Source organism: Salvelinus alpinus, chromosome 29, assembly GCF_045679555.1.
Source record: "Salvelinus alpinus chromosome 29, SLU_Salpinus.1, whole genome shotgun sequence".
NCBI lineage: Eukaryota > Metazoa > Chordata > Actinopteri > Salmoniformes > Salmonidae > Salvelinus > Salvelinus alpinus.
The window spans coordinates 36,677,344-36,694,599 of record NC_092114.1 but is presented as its reverse complement, the minus strand read 5'-3'; the positions used below and the strand labels follow the sequence as shown (position 1 = coordinate 36,694,599).

Sequence of the window (17,256 nt, the reverse complement as noted above, 5' to 3'; positions counted from 1 at the left end):
GCGACACAAACAAATCTACTGGGCTAGAAATGCTCCTCTCTTTTTAAAAAGTCCTTCACCTGTATACCTTCTTAAGGATTGCTCTCCTGCATAATTGGATCAGTGGTAAAATGCAAAGTATGTCTGCCTCCTATGTCAATACTGAATGTTTTGTAACGAGAGAAGGTAGGTTGAAGGTGACCCAGTTGGGTTTGAGCTGGAGTAGGAGGGAATGCAAGAGAGGGATTTGAGAGTGGGGCAAAGGTCGAGAGGGGAAGGCTTGTGGAAGAGGAATTGATAAAAATGGATTGGGTGAGGGCAGCTGAGTTTGAATTTTATGGTGGCGTTGTCTTAGGTTGAGGTAGTTAGAGAAAGAGATGGAGGGAAAGGCTGAGACAAAGTAAAAAATCTTACACTGACTGTACGGCCCTTGGTGTGTTTTTCCGATCAAACCGGACTTTCTTGAATATCCCTGAATTTCCCTGAACATGAATTTGGAGAGAATTTGTGCAGACATGTATGTATGGCACTTTCAATGGAGAGTTAGAATTTCACTGGTGTGTAGTTTATGCTTAACTCTTTTGTCTATTGTAACTTAGGGAAAAGCTGAAGGGGGGCTCGAATCGATGATCCTGCGGTGCAGGAGCGATCATTAAACAACCTGTATAACAAAGCCATGGGGCTCAGGTAGAGGTAGTAGCACTCATATATGCCACGCTGGTGCACTTGTTTATAACAGAATGTCATACAAATGGTACATTAAAATGGAATTGTACTGGCTTATTGAGGGGACACGGTTGTTTTAGAAAGTTAGGCAGAAAAAAGTTATCCCACCCCTTTATATAGAGTTGTGTGACTAGATTGTATCACTAGATCAAATGTATTACCGAAGACAGGTGTTTTTAAATTGAATACTAATTGCCCTATTCATCACCATGGTTCCTTGAACCTGATGTTAACAAATTAGGGCCAATGTGGCGCTAAGTAATCGGGATTTAAGAAACAATACAATAGTCATCAAACTTGGGGCGGTATATAGGCCTATTTGTAGTAGCCTACAACACCAGTCATTAGTAGGACTGACAAAGTGGAGACGGGGAGGGGGGTGAGTGGGTTAGGCAGAGGGGCGTGGTAATCTCGGCGGCGCCACTTTAAAAAAACAGTCGCGTTGATATGTCAATCTTGACGCGACCCAGACAGACCTCCGCCCGGGCCTTGTCGTGAGAGCCGCATCACTATTGGCTGAGAGCCGCCACCCCTTTGAGACTGGAGGCCGCATTGGCTGGGGCTCGGTGAGACACTCACGCGCAAGATATCTACTCTCTTTTGTTATTGTACAGAGCGCGAGGAGAGGTTTGGGGGAGCTAGCAGGATGCACGAGCGGAGACAGAGAGGCTGATATCGACAGGGATAGAAACAGATAGCCCAGGAGGGGAGGAAGGGAATTCAGAATACTAGCTACCTCAGTGCAACACATTGACCACTACTTCTCTTCTAATCCCTCAATACTCTGGTTGACGTGTAAGTATAGTCAATTTATGAAATTATGCGGTTTCTCGTCACGCGAGCTCTCTAATCTCCAAGCAGACCAAATACAGTAAGAGACCGAGGAGGAGATTTCTGCACCAGACTGGCAAAATAGCTTGATTACTCGCTAGTTTTATCAACCAGACATATGTCTGGGGAGTGTGTGTCTGTCTTCGGTTTTATGATATGCTTGGTTTTGCTGTTTTTATTTCGAATGATTTGGTCCAGCAGTGATTTCACTGGCTGCATGACTGTGTAGTCTGCGCTGTCGATGTTTTTTCGGAAAGGTAGTTGATATGACATTTTGCCCTCTATCTTATCAACGTCTAATGTTCTATTCAAATATGCTACTAGATGTAGCACTGCAATGAGTTACATTGTAGTTCCTACTTTTGGATGATTAGATTGATACAACGTTGCAAGCGTTTTATAATCCCTACCGGGATTTCTTAAAATGTTGACTGTAGCCTAGACTTGGTGACGCGGTATGACCAAATATGGTGTGGCAGTGTTTGCTTCTCCGCGGAAGACCCTCGTAAAGGGAATGTATGGCTTGAAAATTGGTCAGAATGAGTTATAATAATGCATTATAAGGGTCGGCCAAGAAGGTCACACCAACAATGCTGTGTTTTAGTTGTAGCCTATTTTTTTGTCATGTAAGGATCCTTTCCATTCCTGAGATTAGCCTATAGTCATGTGCAGAAACTGACACGTACATTCACCTGCCAGTTTATTAGGTACACCCATCTAGTACCGGGTTGGACCCCCCTTTGCATCCAGAACAGCATTAATTCGTTGGGGCATGAATTCTACAAGGTGTCAAACATTTCACAGGGATGTTGGTCCATGCTGATGTGATGGCATCACACAGTTGCTGCAGATTGGAAGGCAGTACATTCATGCTGCCAACAGCCCGTTCCATCTCATCCCAGATGCTCTATTGGGTTTGGTCAGCAACAATGTTCAGATGCACTGTTGCGTTCAATCATTGCTCAATTGGTCTCAAGGGACCTAACGTGTGCCAGGAAAACATTACCCACACACTACGCCTACAGCCTGTACTGTTGACATCAGGCAGTATGGGGCCATAGACTCATGCTGCTTACGCCAAATCCTGATTCTGTCATCAGCATGACGCAACAGCAACTGGGATTCGTTGAACCAGCCAATGTTTTTCCACTTCTTAATTGTCCAGTGTTGGTGATCGTGTGCTCACTGGAGCCTCTTCTTCTTGTTTTTAGATACTCTTAGTGTAACGTGGTGTGGTCGCTTGCTGCAATAACCCATCCGTGACAAGGATCGACGAGTTGTGCGTTCTGAGATGCCGTTCTGCACACCACTGTTGTACTACACCGTTATTTATCTTTGCGGCCTGCCTGTTAGCTTACACAATTCTTGCGATTCTCCTTTGACCTCTCTCGTCAACGAGCTGTTTTCACCCACAGGACTGCCGCTGACTGGATGGTTATTATTATTTTTTCACCATTCTCGGTCAACCCTAGACATTGTCATGGGTGAAAAGCCCAGGAGGGCATCCGTTTCTGAGATACTGGATCCGGTGCGCCTGGCACCGACAATCATACCACTTTCACAGCCGCTTAAGTCACTTGTTTTGCTCGTTCTAATGGTCAATCAAACAGTAACTGGATGCCTGTCTTCCTGCATTATATAGCAAGCCACAGCCAGATGATTCATTGTCTGTAGGAGCGATCCATTTTTGTGAATGGGGTGGTGTAGCTAATAGACTGTCCAGTGAGTGGACATCTTCAATTGGCAAATCTTATTTGGGCGGTAGGGGCCTATATATTGTAAGCATTGCTGGATCGGTAATGTTATTAGCAGAATCAGCTGTTTTATGAGGGAAATGTCAGAATGCTCACTACTTGCTACATAACAGCAGACTCTGTAGTGTAGGCCATAGTATTATGTTATAATAGCATTACTACTAGGGTCTAAAGATGCACATTAAATGTAACCGCAACATGTTATACATTTAGGCTTATAAGGGGACCTTAACCTTGTGCTCATGTTGTTATTAAAATATTACATTTTAATAAAATATTACCTTCAAAATGGGTGAAGCACTGAGAGAGTACTGTAGGCCTACAGGAACAGTGTGCAGAACAGAATTGCAATCATTCATTAATTGTTGAAGTGATAATTTGCTAGTTATATATCTATTAATTGTGAGGTAGGCCCTAGTTTAGTACAAATCTATCATATACCCACAGAATGACATCTCTACTCCAGACTATCATTCTTTTCTCAGAATGCCCTTATTGTTGGCACCTGTTGCATGGATTCACTTCTGAATTCTTGAATTTTGATTTATGATTTAGAGCCTGTCTAAAGCTTGGTTTATAGTCGGTCTGAGGACAGGTTGATCGACAGTCGTTAGACCTACTGTATACCATCGTAGCTTTCTCATCAGCTGAGTCTTTTCTCCTTTGCACAGAGCCCCCAAATCCTCTCTTTTCATAATATTCATATATCTCTATTGGAGCATTGACTTCACAGTAACACTGGCTTAGTCCAATATAACCCCCTGCCCCTAGATATTTATCAGATTGGTTCAGTGTAACATGCTGACCAGACCGGACACGTCACGTGCGCGAGCGTTGCAAAATAAATTTAGAAATCCTTGTTATTCAATTATTGCACCCACACTGCTCGCGCACCAACGAGCGTCTGCGACGCCAAGGGCTAAAATAGAACTCATTCCTATTTCTGACGCAGATCGCGCTGCAAGTCCTGCCTCTCCCATCTCCTCATTGGTTTATAGAAGCAGGTACCCACGTGCCATCTCCTCATTGGTTTATAGAAGCAGGTACCCACGTGCCATCTCCTCATTGGTTTATAGAAGCAGGTACCCACGTGCCATCTCCTCATTGGTTATACCCACGTGGGTGATAGAAAGACGAACTGTTTTGCCGGTAGTCTTGGTAATACAATGAAAGTTTAGCTGCGATCACCATATAATTTAAACTATGAAAAAGCCTGGAAGGAGGAGAGGTGACTAGAAATGATTCGGTTGGACGTTTTATGTGTGGATTAATTGTCGGAGTAGAAATCCTTGTGCATTTCAGGTAAAATAACAACTCAATGTTTATATCCCAGGACAAATTAGCTAGCAACAGCAAGCTAGCTAAATAAGACAAATTGACGTTAGCTAGCAAGGGCAAGCTAACTAGCTAAATTACCATACATGTTTAATGCTTTTCGACCTGTCCCCAAATTAATGTCATTGGTTCAGAGTTTGTTTTGATATTTCAACCTGCGTGTCGTGATTGTGTTTGGTGTGGGGGGGGCAAAATACATTTATGCACGATGGCGCACGCGCGCAGCCGGTTTGGGCAAGGTGTAAGAGGACAGACACACCAGGCTTTTTGATGGTGACATGCACCATTCCCTATGACTGCTTTGAAAAAAGTACTATCAAAGGAATGCTATCCTGCTCTAGATAAGCTTTAGACTACAACACCAACTCAGTAGGTCTGGCCTATACAGTATATCCTGATTAACGAAGACACACATCGCTTGATATAAGTAGGACTTGCTGTTTTGTGATGTGACTCACGTTATGGTGACGGAGTTTGTCTTTTTATGGCTGTTCTATGTTGAAGAAGCTGTGTCAATGAATTTTCTGAGAGTACACACACACGCTGGTAGCCTGTGACTTTCTCCCACAGCTTGAAGCCATGTTGTTGTGCGAGGATGTTTCCAAACTGACAGATATTAAGATAATGAGAGGAGGGAGAACATGGAGTCACTTCCAGTCAGCTTAGCCACGTAGATGTTAACAGGTTATGATAGTTATGTCATTGCAGAATTATTTTAGCTCTTGCACGTACTAACAGAGCAAGGCTGCAGTTTTGCCATGGATTTCCTAATAGTGACATTTTGGGGGTTTTGGCCTAACAGTAGAGAAATTGGCTTACGTAATATGAAGTATAAGTGCAGATAGTTACCACCCTGTTTCACTGTTTTGAAGTGTTGTTTTTTTCTCTCTTTCATTTTGTGCCTCCTGAACTCGACCCTGGTAGTGGAGGTATGTTGATTAGTGCGTATGGGGGGCTCAATTTAATTCAATTCACATTGCACTAGTAGCACAAACATGTTTTCCACTTTTGTCAAATTAAACTGTAGAATGGTTAAAGGCAGGCTATTTTAAAGTACCAGGTAGATTCCCCTCACAGGCAGGTGCCTCCAGGCGAGGCTAGGGTTGCCAAGTTGGATCAAGCTCAGTCTGGGAGATTATAGTTGTTAGCATGTATTTTGTGCATAAGAGTGCATTATCCATGGCTCATGAGATATTATAAATGTGATTATAATGCATTATGAAAAGTGTATTCATAGGAAGCCTTTAAACATTTTTCACATCTCAGTCAACGACATTACTATAATCCCCCAAAATAGCTTTATACCCCAAGATAAAGGCCAATTGCTGGAGACTCTCTGGTCGAGACCAGCCGGGAGGGTTGGCAATGGCAACCTGTGCAGAGGCAGCAGCTTGTAAGCAAAGCCACTGCATCAGAATCAACATTGAAGAAGCACATTTTATTGAATGCAACCCTGGGACTCTTTCTAGAGGAGAGATGGAGGGAAGCCAGTTGGAACGCTTAAATTCATTTGTTGATACTGAGTGTTATCCGCTGCTGACTAACAATGCCAGTAAAGAATGATGACACACACACACACACAAGCAAGTCGTAACAACTAAAAGCACAAGCCTTGATACACAACTTCACTCCCTTTTGTGTGTGTGTGTGACTGTGTGCGCCAATGGTGTGTACTCATGTCTGTGCTCATGAATGGAGTATGTATGGGTTATGAATGGGTTATTAAGTCCTTATGTAGGACACTATTTTCAATTGTCTGCTATAACAGTATCACAATGTTGTCATAAACATAACATAACATAACTGAATGTCAAGTGTCAAGACAGTGTCAGTTTTGCATGCACCTGAACCTTTATGACAAGCGTTATGACATATGTTGAGGGTTATCATTATGCCAACCACTGACCTCTCCATCCCTCCCTCCCTCCCTCTGCAGTATCATGTCGGTGAATGCCCCCAGCAGCAATGACGCCTGCCTGAGCATCGTGCATAGCCTCATGTGCCACCGGCAGGGCGGCGAGAATGAGGGCTTCGCCAAGCGCGCCATCGAGAGCCTGGTGAAGAAGCTGAAGGAGAAGAAGGACGAGCTGGACTCGCTCATCACCGCCATCACCACCAACGGAGTGCACCCCAGCAAGTGTGTCACCATCCAGAGGACCCTAGACGGTCGCCTGCAAGTGGGTCAAACAGTAGTAAAAAAAGAGGGACACAATGAAAATATCGCCCAAGTCTTTCTCTGTGATATAGGTCTGTACGGTGTACACATGCACTACTTACATGTCTCTGTGTGCTATAGATGACCCATCTGTAGGTGTCCATATACATTAATGAATACTCAATATATAATTTATACTATAGACATTTTTATAGTGCAAAAGCATTGTCTATAGTATAAATTATATATTGTGTATTCATTCATGTATATGGACACCTATAGCACAGTTAAGAGCATTGGGCCAGTAACCGAAAGGTCTTTGGTTCAAATCCCAGAGCCGACTAAGTGAGAAATATGCCGGTGTGCCCTTGAGCAATGCACGTAACCCTGATTGATCATGTAAGTTGTCTACTAAATGACTCAAATGCACATGTAGTGTCACAGAGGAAGACTTAGGGCAACATTTCCATAGTGCAAGAGCATTGTGAAAAGTGCAAAAAATAGCGTAAACCTCGTAGTCTTGCAGTGTGATTTAATTTGACAACTGTGCGATATGAGGAGGCGATTATTTGACTACACTTTAGTAAACTGAGAAATAAATAGACAATATATGTATGTCATGCCACATCATATGTAGCCTACTGTGAAACCTCTAAATATGTTTTTCCTTGCAGCTGTTGCCCTGGTTTTCTCTTTTGAGAGTTAGGCCCAGGTTTCTGTCAAGCACTTGCTGTCAAACACATGTGGGAGGTATTGTACTGAAAGACATGAAAAATGTTTAACGACGATAGGCTACATGGAATGTATAAATCTTTGCCTGGATACAGCTAAAAGCTAAACTCTTTCATAGACTTTCCCTGGAAACAGTGTTGGCTAATGCTACAGGGCAATAGTCAAATGAGGAGTTGCTAATTTATGCGGATGCTATGAGGTTTCAGTGACTTAAGCCTTGCCAATGGTGGCTAATGCTGCAAAGTTACTAGGCAGCAGACTGTACTCACTGAGGCTAACACTATAGAGTTACTGACAGCTGGAGAGCTCACTGCTTATAGTAAACGCTAAACGTGTTAGCTAACTGCCAGGTTTTGCTAATGTGGCTAGTGCTATAGTAGTGAAACAAAGGGATACTTGCTAATAGTAGCTAACACCTCAGTATTGCTAAGGAGAATCCTATCTCCAATGTTGATTGAGGCTGTTTGGTTATTTGTGATGCAATTTTTTTAAAATCTGAAACTTGTTTAACAGTTGAAGCCTGAATTATGGTGGCCAGTACAACAGTCAAGTTTTGCATGTCAAGAGAGAGAACGTTTAAGGGAGTTCCCAATGAACCCCCACCCATCCCCCTGAAGAGGGAGGGGGAGAAAGAGCGGGAGGGAGCGGAGGGCTGGAGGGGCTGTTAGAGTTGTTTTGTCTGAGACACAGGAAAGGGTCCGGGCTAATCTGAGGCCGTTTGTTTTGAGTGTGTGTATATATACTGTATGTATGTGTGCGCGCGGTGGAACTAGAGAGAGGGAATTAATTCAATACGCCCTGGCAGAATAAATCCTAACTGCTGACATATCTCACCTTCTGTGACCTTCTCCCCAACAAGAGGGGGAGGGAGAAAGTGAGAGAGAGGGGGCGCTGTATAGACATAGCTGTATACTAGATCAGGCTTCAAATGTCTAAGGACTTTGCTCACAGTCACATGTAGATCCATATCCTCTCTTTCTGTCACCCACTCTCCTGTTCTGTCTCGCTTTCTCTCTCTCTTTCTGTCACACAAACATGCATGCATGAACGCACGCAGGCGCACACGCAAACACACAGTAAATACTGTACAAACTCACTCCCCACACCTATTTTGACACATAATTAATCTCCCTGCTTCCAGAATGCTCCAGGTACAGTCAGAACAGTATTGACACGGGCCTCCCGGGTGGAGCAGTGGTCTAGGGCACTGCATCGCAGTGCTAGCTGCGCCACCAGAGTCTCTGGGTTCGCGCCCAGGCTCTGTCGCAGCCGGCCGCGACCGGGAGGTCCGTGGGGCGACGCACAATTGGCATAGCGTCGTCCGGGTTAGGGAGGGTTTGGCCGGTAGGGATATCCTTGTCTCATCGCGCTCCAGCGACTCCTGTGGCGGGCCGTGCGCAGTGCGCGCTAACCAAGGGGGCCAGGTACACGGTGTTTCCTCCGACACATTGGTGCGGCTGGTTTCCGGGTTGGAGGCACGCTGTGTTAAGAAGCAGTGCGGCTTGGTTGGGTTGTGCTTCGGAGGACGCATGGCTTTCGACCTTCGTCTCTCCCGAGCCCGTACGGGAGTTGTAGCGATGAGACAAGATAGTAATTACTAGCGATTGGATACCACGAAAATTGGGGAGAAAATGGGATAAAATGTAAGAAGAAAAAAAAAAAGATATATATATATAAAATTTAAAAAGAACAGTATTGACACCTGTAGATGTAGGAGCAGAGCAAAAGTGACATCATTACATACTACATTAGACTTAGTGCAGGTTGCAAATTATATATTGACTCTTGGAGGTGGCCTGAAAAGTCCTCTATCAAAACTGGGTGGTTTGAACGATGAATGCTGATTGGGTGACAGCCATCGTATATCAGACCGGGTATGACAAAACATTTGTTTTTCCTACTCTAATTACGTTGGTAACCAGTTTATAATAGCAATAAGGCACCTCGGGGGTTTGTGGTATGTGGCCAATATACCACGGCTAAGGGCTGTGGCCAGGCACTCCGTTTTGCATTGTGCATAAGAACAGCCCTTAGCCGTGGTATATTGGCCATATACCACACCACACCCACCAGGCCTTATTGCTTAATTAGACTACCATGGGAGTGCTCCCGGTAATATACATTACCGTTCAAAAGTTTAGGGTCACGCAGAAAGAGGACAAGTACATTAGAGTGTCTAGTTTGAGAAACAGACGCCACAAGTCCTCAACTGGCAGCTTCATTAAATAGTACCCGCAAAAGACCAGCATCAACGTCAACAGTGAAGAGGCGACTACGGGATGCTAGCCTTCTAGGCAGAGTTGCAAAGAAAAAGCCATATCTCAGACTGGCCAATAAAAAGAAAAGATTAAGGTGGGCAAAAGAACACAGACACTGGACAGAGGAACTCTGCCTAGTAGGCCAGCATCCCGGAGTCTTCACTGTTGTCGTTGAGACTGGTGTTTAGCTGGTACTATTTAATGAAGCTGCCAGTTGAGGACTTGTGAGGTGTCGGTTTCTCAAACTAGACACTCTAATGTACTTGTCCTCTTGCTCAGTTGTGCACCGGGGCCTCCCACTCCTCTTTCTATTCAGGTTAGAGACAGTTTGCGCTGTTCTGTGAAGGGAGTAGTACACAGCGTTGTACGAGATCTTCAGTTTCTTTGCAATTTCTCGCATGGAATAGCCTTCATTTCTCAGAACAAGAATAGACTGATGAGTTTCAGAAGAAAGTTTCTGGCCATTTTGAGCCTGTAATTGAACCCACAAATGCTGATGCTTCAGATACCCAACTAGTCTAAAGGACAGTTTTATTGCTTCTTTAATCAGAACAACAGTTTTCAGCTGTGCTAACATCATTGCAAAAGGGTTTTCTAATGATCAATTAGCCTTTTAAAATTATTAACTTGGATTAGCTAACACAACGTGCCATTGGAACATACAGTTGAAGTCAGAAGTTTACATACTCCTTAGCCAAATACATTTAAACTCAGTTTCACAATTCCTGACATTTAATTCCTGACATAAAAATACCCTGTCTTAGGTCAGTTAGTATCACCACTTTATTTTAAGAATGTGAAATGTCAGAATAATAGTAGAGTGATTTATTTAAGCTTTTATTTCTTTCAGCACATTCCCAGTGGGTCAGAAGTTTACATACTCAATTAGTATTTGGTAGCATTGCCTTTAAATTGTTTAACTTGGGTCAAACGTTTCGGGTAGCCTTCCACAAGCTTCTCACAATAAGTTGGGTGAATTTTGGCCCATTCCTCCTGACAGAGCTGGTGTAACTTGAGTCAGGTTTGTAGGCCTCCTTGCTCGCACACGCTTTTTCAGTTCTGCCCACAAATTCTCTATAGGATTGAGGTCAGGGCTTTGCGATGGCCACTCCAATACCTTGATTTTGTTGTGCTTAAGCCATTTTGCCACAACTTTGGAAGTATGCTTTGGGTCATTGTCCATTTGGAAGACCCATTTGCGACCAAGCTTTAACTTCCTGACTGATGTCTTGAGATGTTGCTTCAATATATCCACATAATTTTCCATCCTCATGATGCCATCTATTTTGTGAGGTGCACCAGTCCCTCCTGCAGCTAAGCACCCCCACAACATGATGCTGCCATCCCCGTGCTTCACGGTTGGGATGGTGTTCTTCGGCTTGCAAGCGTCCCTTTTTCCTCCAAACATAATGATGGTCATTATGGCCAAACAGTTCTATTTTTGTTTCATCAGACCAGAGGACATTTCTCAAATGTACGATCTTTGTCCCCATGTGCAGTTGCAAACAGTTGTCTGGCTTTTTTTGGCCATTTTGGAGCAGTGGCTTCTTCCTTGCTGAGCGGCCTTTCAGGTTATGTCGATATAGGACTCGTTTCACAGTGGACACTAGATGCCTGTTTCCTCCAGCATCTTCACAAGGTCCTTTGCTGTTGTTCTGGGATTGATTTGCACTTTTTGCATCAAAGTACATTCATTTCTAGGAGACAGAACGCGTCTCCTTGTCATGGCTGTTGTAAGAGGAGGACCAAGGTGCAGTGTGGTGAGTGTACATTTTCATTAATTTGGGAAAAAGACAAGAATGACGCAGAACTAAACAATAAACACTGCAAAAACAAACCGTGAAGCTTAAGGCTGAGTGCCATCAAACAAAGTTAACTTCCCACAAAGACAGGTGGAAAAAAGGGCTACCTAAGTATGGTTCTCAATCAGAGACAACGATAGACAGCTGCCTCTGATTGAGAACCACACCCTGCCAAACACAAAGAAATATAGAACATACAATCAACCCCAACCCTGACCAAACCAAAATAGAGACATAAAAAGGATCTCTAAGGTCAGGGCGTGACACTCCTTCCTGAGCGGTATGACTGCAGCGTGGTCCCATGGTGTTTATACTTGCGTACTATTGTTTGTACAGATGAACGTGGTACCTTCAGGCGTTTGGAAATTGCTCCCAAGGATGAACCAGACTTGTGGAGGTCTAAAAAACATATATCTGGGGTCTTGGCTGATTTCTTTTGATTTTCCCATGATGTCAAGCAAAGAGGCACTGAGTTTGAAGGTAGGCCTTGAAATACATCCACAGGTACACCTCCAATATACTCAAATGATGTCAATTAGCCTATCAGAAGCTTCTAAAGCCATGACATCATTTTCTGGAAATTTCCAAGCTGTTTAAAGGCACAGTCAACTTAGTGTATGTAAACTTCTGACCCATTGGAATTGTGATACAGTGAAATAATCTGTCTGAAAACAATTGTTGGAAAAAATGACTTGTCATGCACAAAGTAGATGTCCTAACCGACTTGCCAAAACTATAGTTTGTTAACAAGAAATGTGTGGAGTGGTTGATTTTTTTTTTTAATGACTCCAACTTAAGTGTATGTAAACTTCCGACTTCAACTGAAGGAGTGATGGTTGCTTGATAATTGGCCTCTGTACGCCTATGTAGATTTTCCATAAAAACCAGCCGTTTCCAGCTACATTGGTCATTTACAACATTAAAAATGTCTACACTGTATTTCTGATCATTTTGATGGTATTTTAATGGACAAAGAATGTGCTTTTCTTTCAAAAACAAGGACATTTCTAAGTGAGCCCAAACGTTTGAACGGTAGTGTATGTTTACCGTATACGTTAATATTTTCAAGACTTATGAGGGTGCCCTGATTTGTAATGGGAGAAACCAGTGTCACGGGCACAATCTGAACCCAGGTATCCCAAGGGAAACCAATGTCTTGACTATTAGACCAAGGGTGACAATGAGGGGCAACCTCATCACGAGACCATGTGTCCGACTCATGACTGCTACATTCACCCCCCTTAGACCACCTCTTTCACAAGAGACTGACCCACAATTGGGTGCCATTGTCACGAACAGGATCCGAACCCAGGTCTCCCACAGGGGAAACGAACGTCTTGACTGTTAGATGCACTATTGTAAAGTGGCCGTTCCACTGGACGTCATAAGGTGAATGCACCAATTTGTAAGTCGCTCTGGATAAGAGCGTCTGCTAAATGACTTAAATGTAAATGTAAATGTAGATGGGCCTTGGTTGAAGTCACAGGCAGGGCTACCTCATCACGAGACCATGAGTCCGACTCACGAGGCCATGAGTCCGAATCAGATCCCTGACCTTTAGCCCAAACATGTATGAAAAGAGGTTAAAGTCTCTTTCTGTTCCTCTTCCAAAGAAACCTCATGAAAGTTTATCATGAGGTTCCATCTTTGCTTCACCGGTGCGTCAATCTAAGTAACATAATAAAAAACATTCCCATCAATCCGTCAGTTTAAGCTAGAGATAACAGCCTCATCTGCCTATGTTGGCCTTCCGCCAAGTGGAAGATGGCTGAGCTACAGCTGTGTTTGTCAGACCATGAGACATATCGAAAATCTGTCTTCTCACGAAAACGAACACAATGGTGTTCTCCGTTTTGCTCTACTACCCCCATAAGGGATATGTCTGAAGGTAACCCATACAAACAAATAGAAGTATGGAGGTAGTTTTGTCCCAACAAAAATATGGGGTTAAATATGTGTCCAAAAATGTATGTGTTCTTATATCTCCTAGATATATAGGACAGACACTTCAAAACCTGATTCCTTATGATTGTTTTGACTGTCTTTTTTGCCTTTTATGAATGTGTTATTCACTGTATTTCTATGGGCTATAGTAGTAAAGGCCAAATTCAATATTTTATAAAAACATATTACAGTACCAGTCAAAAGTTTGGACACACCTACTCATTCCAGGGTTTTTCTTTATTTGTACTATTTTCTACATTGTAGAATAGTAGGGAAGACATCAACATTATGAAATAACACATATGGAATCATGTAGTAACCAAAAAAGTGTTAAACAAATCAAATATGTATTTGAGGTTCTTTAAAGTTCACCCTTTGCCTTGACAACTTTGCACACTCTTTGCATTCTCCCAACCAGCTTCATGAGGTAGTCACCTGGAATGCATTTCAATTAACTTTTTAGGGATAGGGGGCAGCATTTTCACTTTGGATGAATAGCGTGCACAGAGTGAATTGCCTCCTACTCTGTCCCAGATGCTAATATATGCATATTATTATTACTATTGGATAGAAAACACTCTGAAATTTCTAAAACTGTTTGAATGATGTCTGTGAGTATAACAGAACTCATATGGCAGGCGAAAACCTGAGAGAAATCCAACCAGGAAGTGGGATATCTGAGGTTGGTCGACTTTCAACTCATCGCCTATTGAATTCCCAGTGGGATATGGATCTGTTTGCACTTCCTACGGCTTCCACTAGATGTCAACAGTCTGTAGAACCTTGAATGAAGTGTCTACTGTGATTTGGAGCCGGATGAGAGGGGAATGAGTCAGTGTTCTGGCAGAGAGCCAGGTCCTGGTCATGTGCATTCCACATAATATCGACTTGCGTTCCATTACTTCTATAGACACAAAGGAATTCTCCGGTTGGAACGTTCTTGAATATTTTTGATAACAACATCCTAAAGATTGATTCTATACTTAGTTTGACAAGTTTATTCGACCTGTAATATAACTTTTTGAAGTTTTCGTCCGACAATCGCCTGGACTTGCACGCGCGTTTGGATATGTGTACTAAACGTGCTAACAAAAGTAGCTACTTGGACATAAATAATGGACATTATCGACCAAAACAACAAATTTATTTGGGAACTAGGATTCCTGGGAGTGCATTCTGATGAAGATCATCAAAGGTAAGGGAATATTTATAATGTAATTTCGTATTTCTGTTGAGCCCAACATGGCGGAGAAATTTTGTTTCTATCTGAGCGCCGTCTCAGATTATTGCATGGTTTGCTTTTTCCGTAAAGTGTTTTTGAAATCTGACACAGCGGTTGCATTAAGAACAAGTGTATCTTTAATTCCATGTCAAACATGTATCTTTCATCAAAGTTTATGATGGGTATTTCTGTTATTTGATGTGGCTCTCTGCAATTTCTCCGGATATTTTGGAGGCATTTCTGAACATGGCGCCAATGTAAACCGAGATCTTTGGATATAAATATGCACATTATCGAACAAAACATACATGTATTGTGTAACATGATGTCCTATGAGTGTCATCTGATGAAGATCATCAAAGGTTAGTGATTAATTTTATCTCTATTTCTGCTTTTTGTGACTCCTATCTTTGGCTAGGAAAATGGCTGTGTGTTTTTTGGACTTGGCGGTGATCTAACATAGTCATATGTTGTGTTTTCGCTGTAAAGCATTTTTTAAATCGGACACGATAGGTAGATTAACAAGATGTTTATCTTTCATTTGCTGTATTGGACTTGTTAATGTGTGAAAGTTACATATTTCTAAAAAATATTCTTGAATTTCCCGCGCTGCCTTTTCAGAGGAATGTTGTCGAGGGGTTCCGCTAGTGGAATGTGTGTCCTAGAAAGGTTAACAGTTGTGCCTTGTTAAGTTAATTTGTGGAATTTCTTTCTTAATGCGCTTGAGCCAATCAGTTGTGTTATGACAAGGCAGGGGTGGTATACAGAAGATAGCCCTATTTGGTAAAAACCAAGACCATATTATGGCAAGAACAGGTCAAATAAGCAAAGAGAAACGACAGTCCATCATTGCTTTAAGACATGAAGGTCAGTCAATCTAGAAAATTTCAAGAACTTGGAAAGTTTCTTCAAGTGCAGTCGCAAAAACCATCAAGCACTGTGATGAAACTGGCTCTCTTGAGGACCACCACAGGAAAGGAAGACCCAGAGTTACCCCTGCGGCAGAGGAGAAGTTAGAGTTACCAGGCTCAAATATATATTTCACAGAGTTCAAGTAACAGACACACCTCAACATCAACTGTTCAGAGGAGACTGCGTCAATCAGGGCTTCATGGTCGAATTGCTGCAAAGAAACCACAACTAAAGGACACCAATAATAAGAAGAGACATGTTTGGGCCAAGAAACATCAGCAATGAACATTAGACCGGTGGAAATCTGTCCTTTGGTCTGATGAGTCCAGATTTTAGATTTTTGGTTCCAACCGCTGTGTCTTTGTGAGAAGCAGAGTAGGTGAACGGATGATCTCCGCATATGTGGTTCCCACCATGAAGCATAGAGGAGGGGGTGCTTTGCTTGTGACACAGTCTGTGATTTATTTATAATTCAAGGCACACTTAACCAGCATGGCTACCACAGCGTTCTGCTGCAATACCCCATCCCATCTGGTTTGCGCTTAGTGGGACTATCATTTGTTTTTCAACAGGACAATGACCCAACACCCCTCCAGGCTGTGTAAGGGCTATTTGACCAAGAAGGAGAGTGATGTTATCAGATGACCTGGCCTCCACAATCACCCGACCTCAACCCAATTGAGATGGTTTGGGATGAGTTGGACCGCAGAGTGAAGGAAAATCTCTTAATAAAATTATCCGCCAAAATTGTTGCAACCCCTATTGTTCAACCTCAGCCTGTTCAACCTCTCTTTCGTATCATCTGAGATCTTATATATATATATATATATATATATAATATATTGGAAAGCTGCCCCTCTTCCTAAGGGGAGACACTCTAGACCCAAACTGTAATAGACTTATATCCATCCTGCCCTGGCTTTCTAAAATCTTTGAAAGCCAAGTCAACAAACAGATCACCGACCATTTCGAATCCCACCGTACCTTCTCCACTATGAAATCTGGTTTCCGAGCTGGTCATGGGTGCTCCTCAGCCACGCTCAAGGTCCTAAACGATATCATAACCGCCATGGATAAAAGACAGTACTGTGCAGCCGTCTTCATCGACCTGGCCAAGGCTTTCGACTCTGTCAATCACCGCATTCTTATCGGCAGACTCGATAGCCTTGGTTTCTCAAATGACTGCCTCGCCTGGTTCACCAACTACTTCTCAGACAGAGTTCAGTGTGTCAAATCGGAGGGTCTGTTGTTCGGACCTCTGCCAATCTCTATGGGGGTGCCACAGGGTTCAATTCTCGGTCCGACTCTCTTCTCTGTATATATCAATGATGTCGCTCTTGCTGCTGGTGAATCTTTGATCCACCTCTACGCAGACGACACCATTCTGTATACATCTGGCCCTTCTTTGGACACTGTGTTAACAAACCTCCAAACAAGTTTCAATGCCATACAACTCTCCTTCCGTGGCCTCCATCTGCTCTTAAATGCAAGTAAAACTAAATGTATGCTCTTCAACCGATTGCTGCCCGCACCTGCCCGCCCGACATCACTACTTTGGACGGTTAGAATATGGGGACAACTACAAATACCTAGGTGTCTGGCTAGA

At 43.0% G+C, this 17,256-nt stretch overlaps 1 protein-coding gene across 4 annotated transcripts in view; it reads left to right on the top strand.

Annotated features, from left to right (window-relative positions):
• The first annotated feature begins 1,166 nt into the window (after window positions 1–1,166).
• Window positions 1,167–17,256, top strand: part of LOC139558638 (mothers against decapentaplegic homolog 4-like) — a 35,322-nt gene continuing 19,232 nt past the window's right edge. For 2 of the 4 annotated variants that reach the window (XM_071373897.1, XM_071373895.1), the window contains exons 1-2: window positions 1,168–1,500; window positions 6,562–6,802. In XM_071373897.1, coding sequence (XP_071229998.1) covers window positions 6,566–6,802 — 237 coding nt within the window. In that variant the 5' untranslated portion in view covers window positions 1,168–1,500; window positions 6,562–6,565. Of the gene's footprint in view, window positions 1,501–6,561; window positions 6,803–17,256 lie in introns of all 4 variants that reach the window. The other 2 variants (XM_071373894.1, XM_071373898.1) reach the window with 2 other exon arrangements.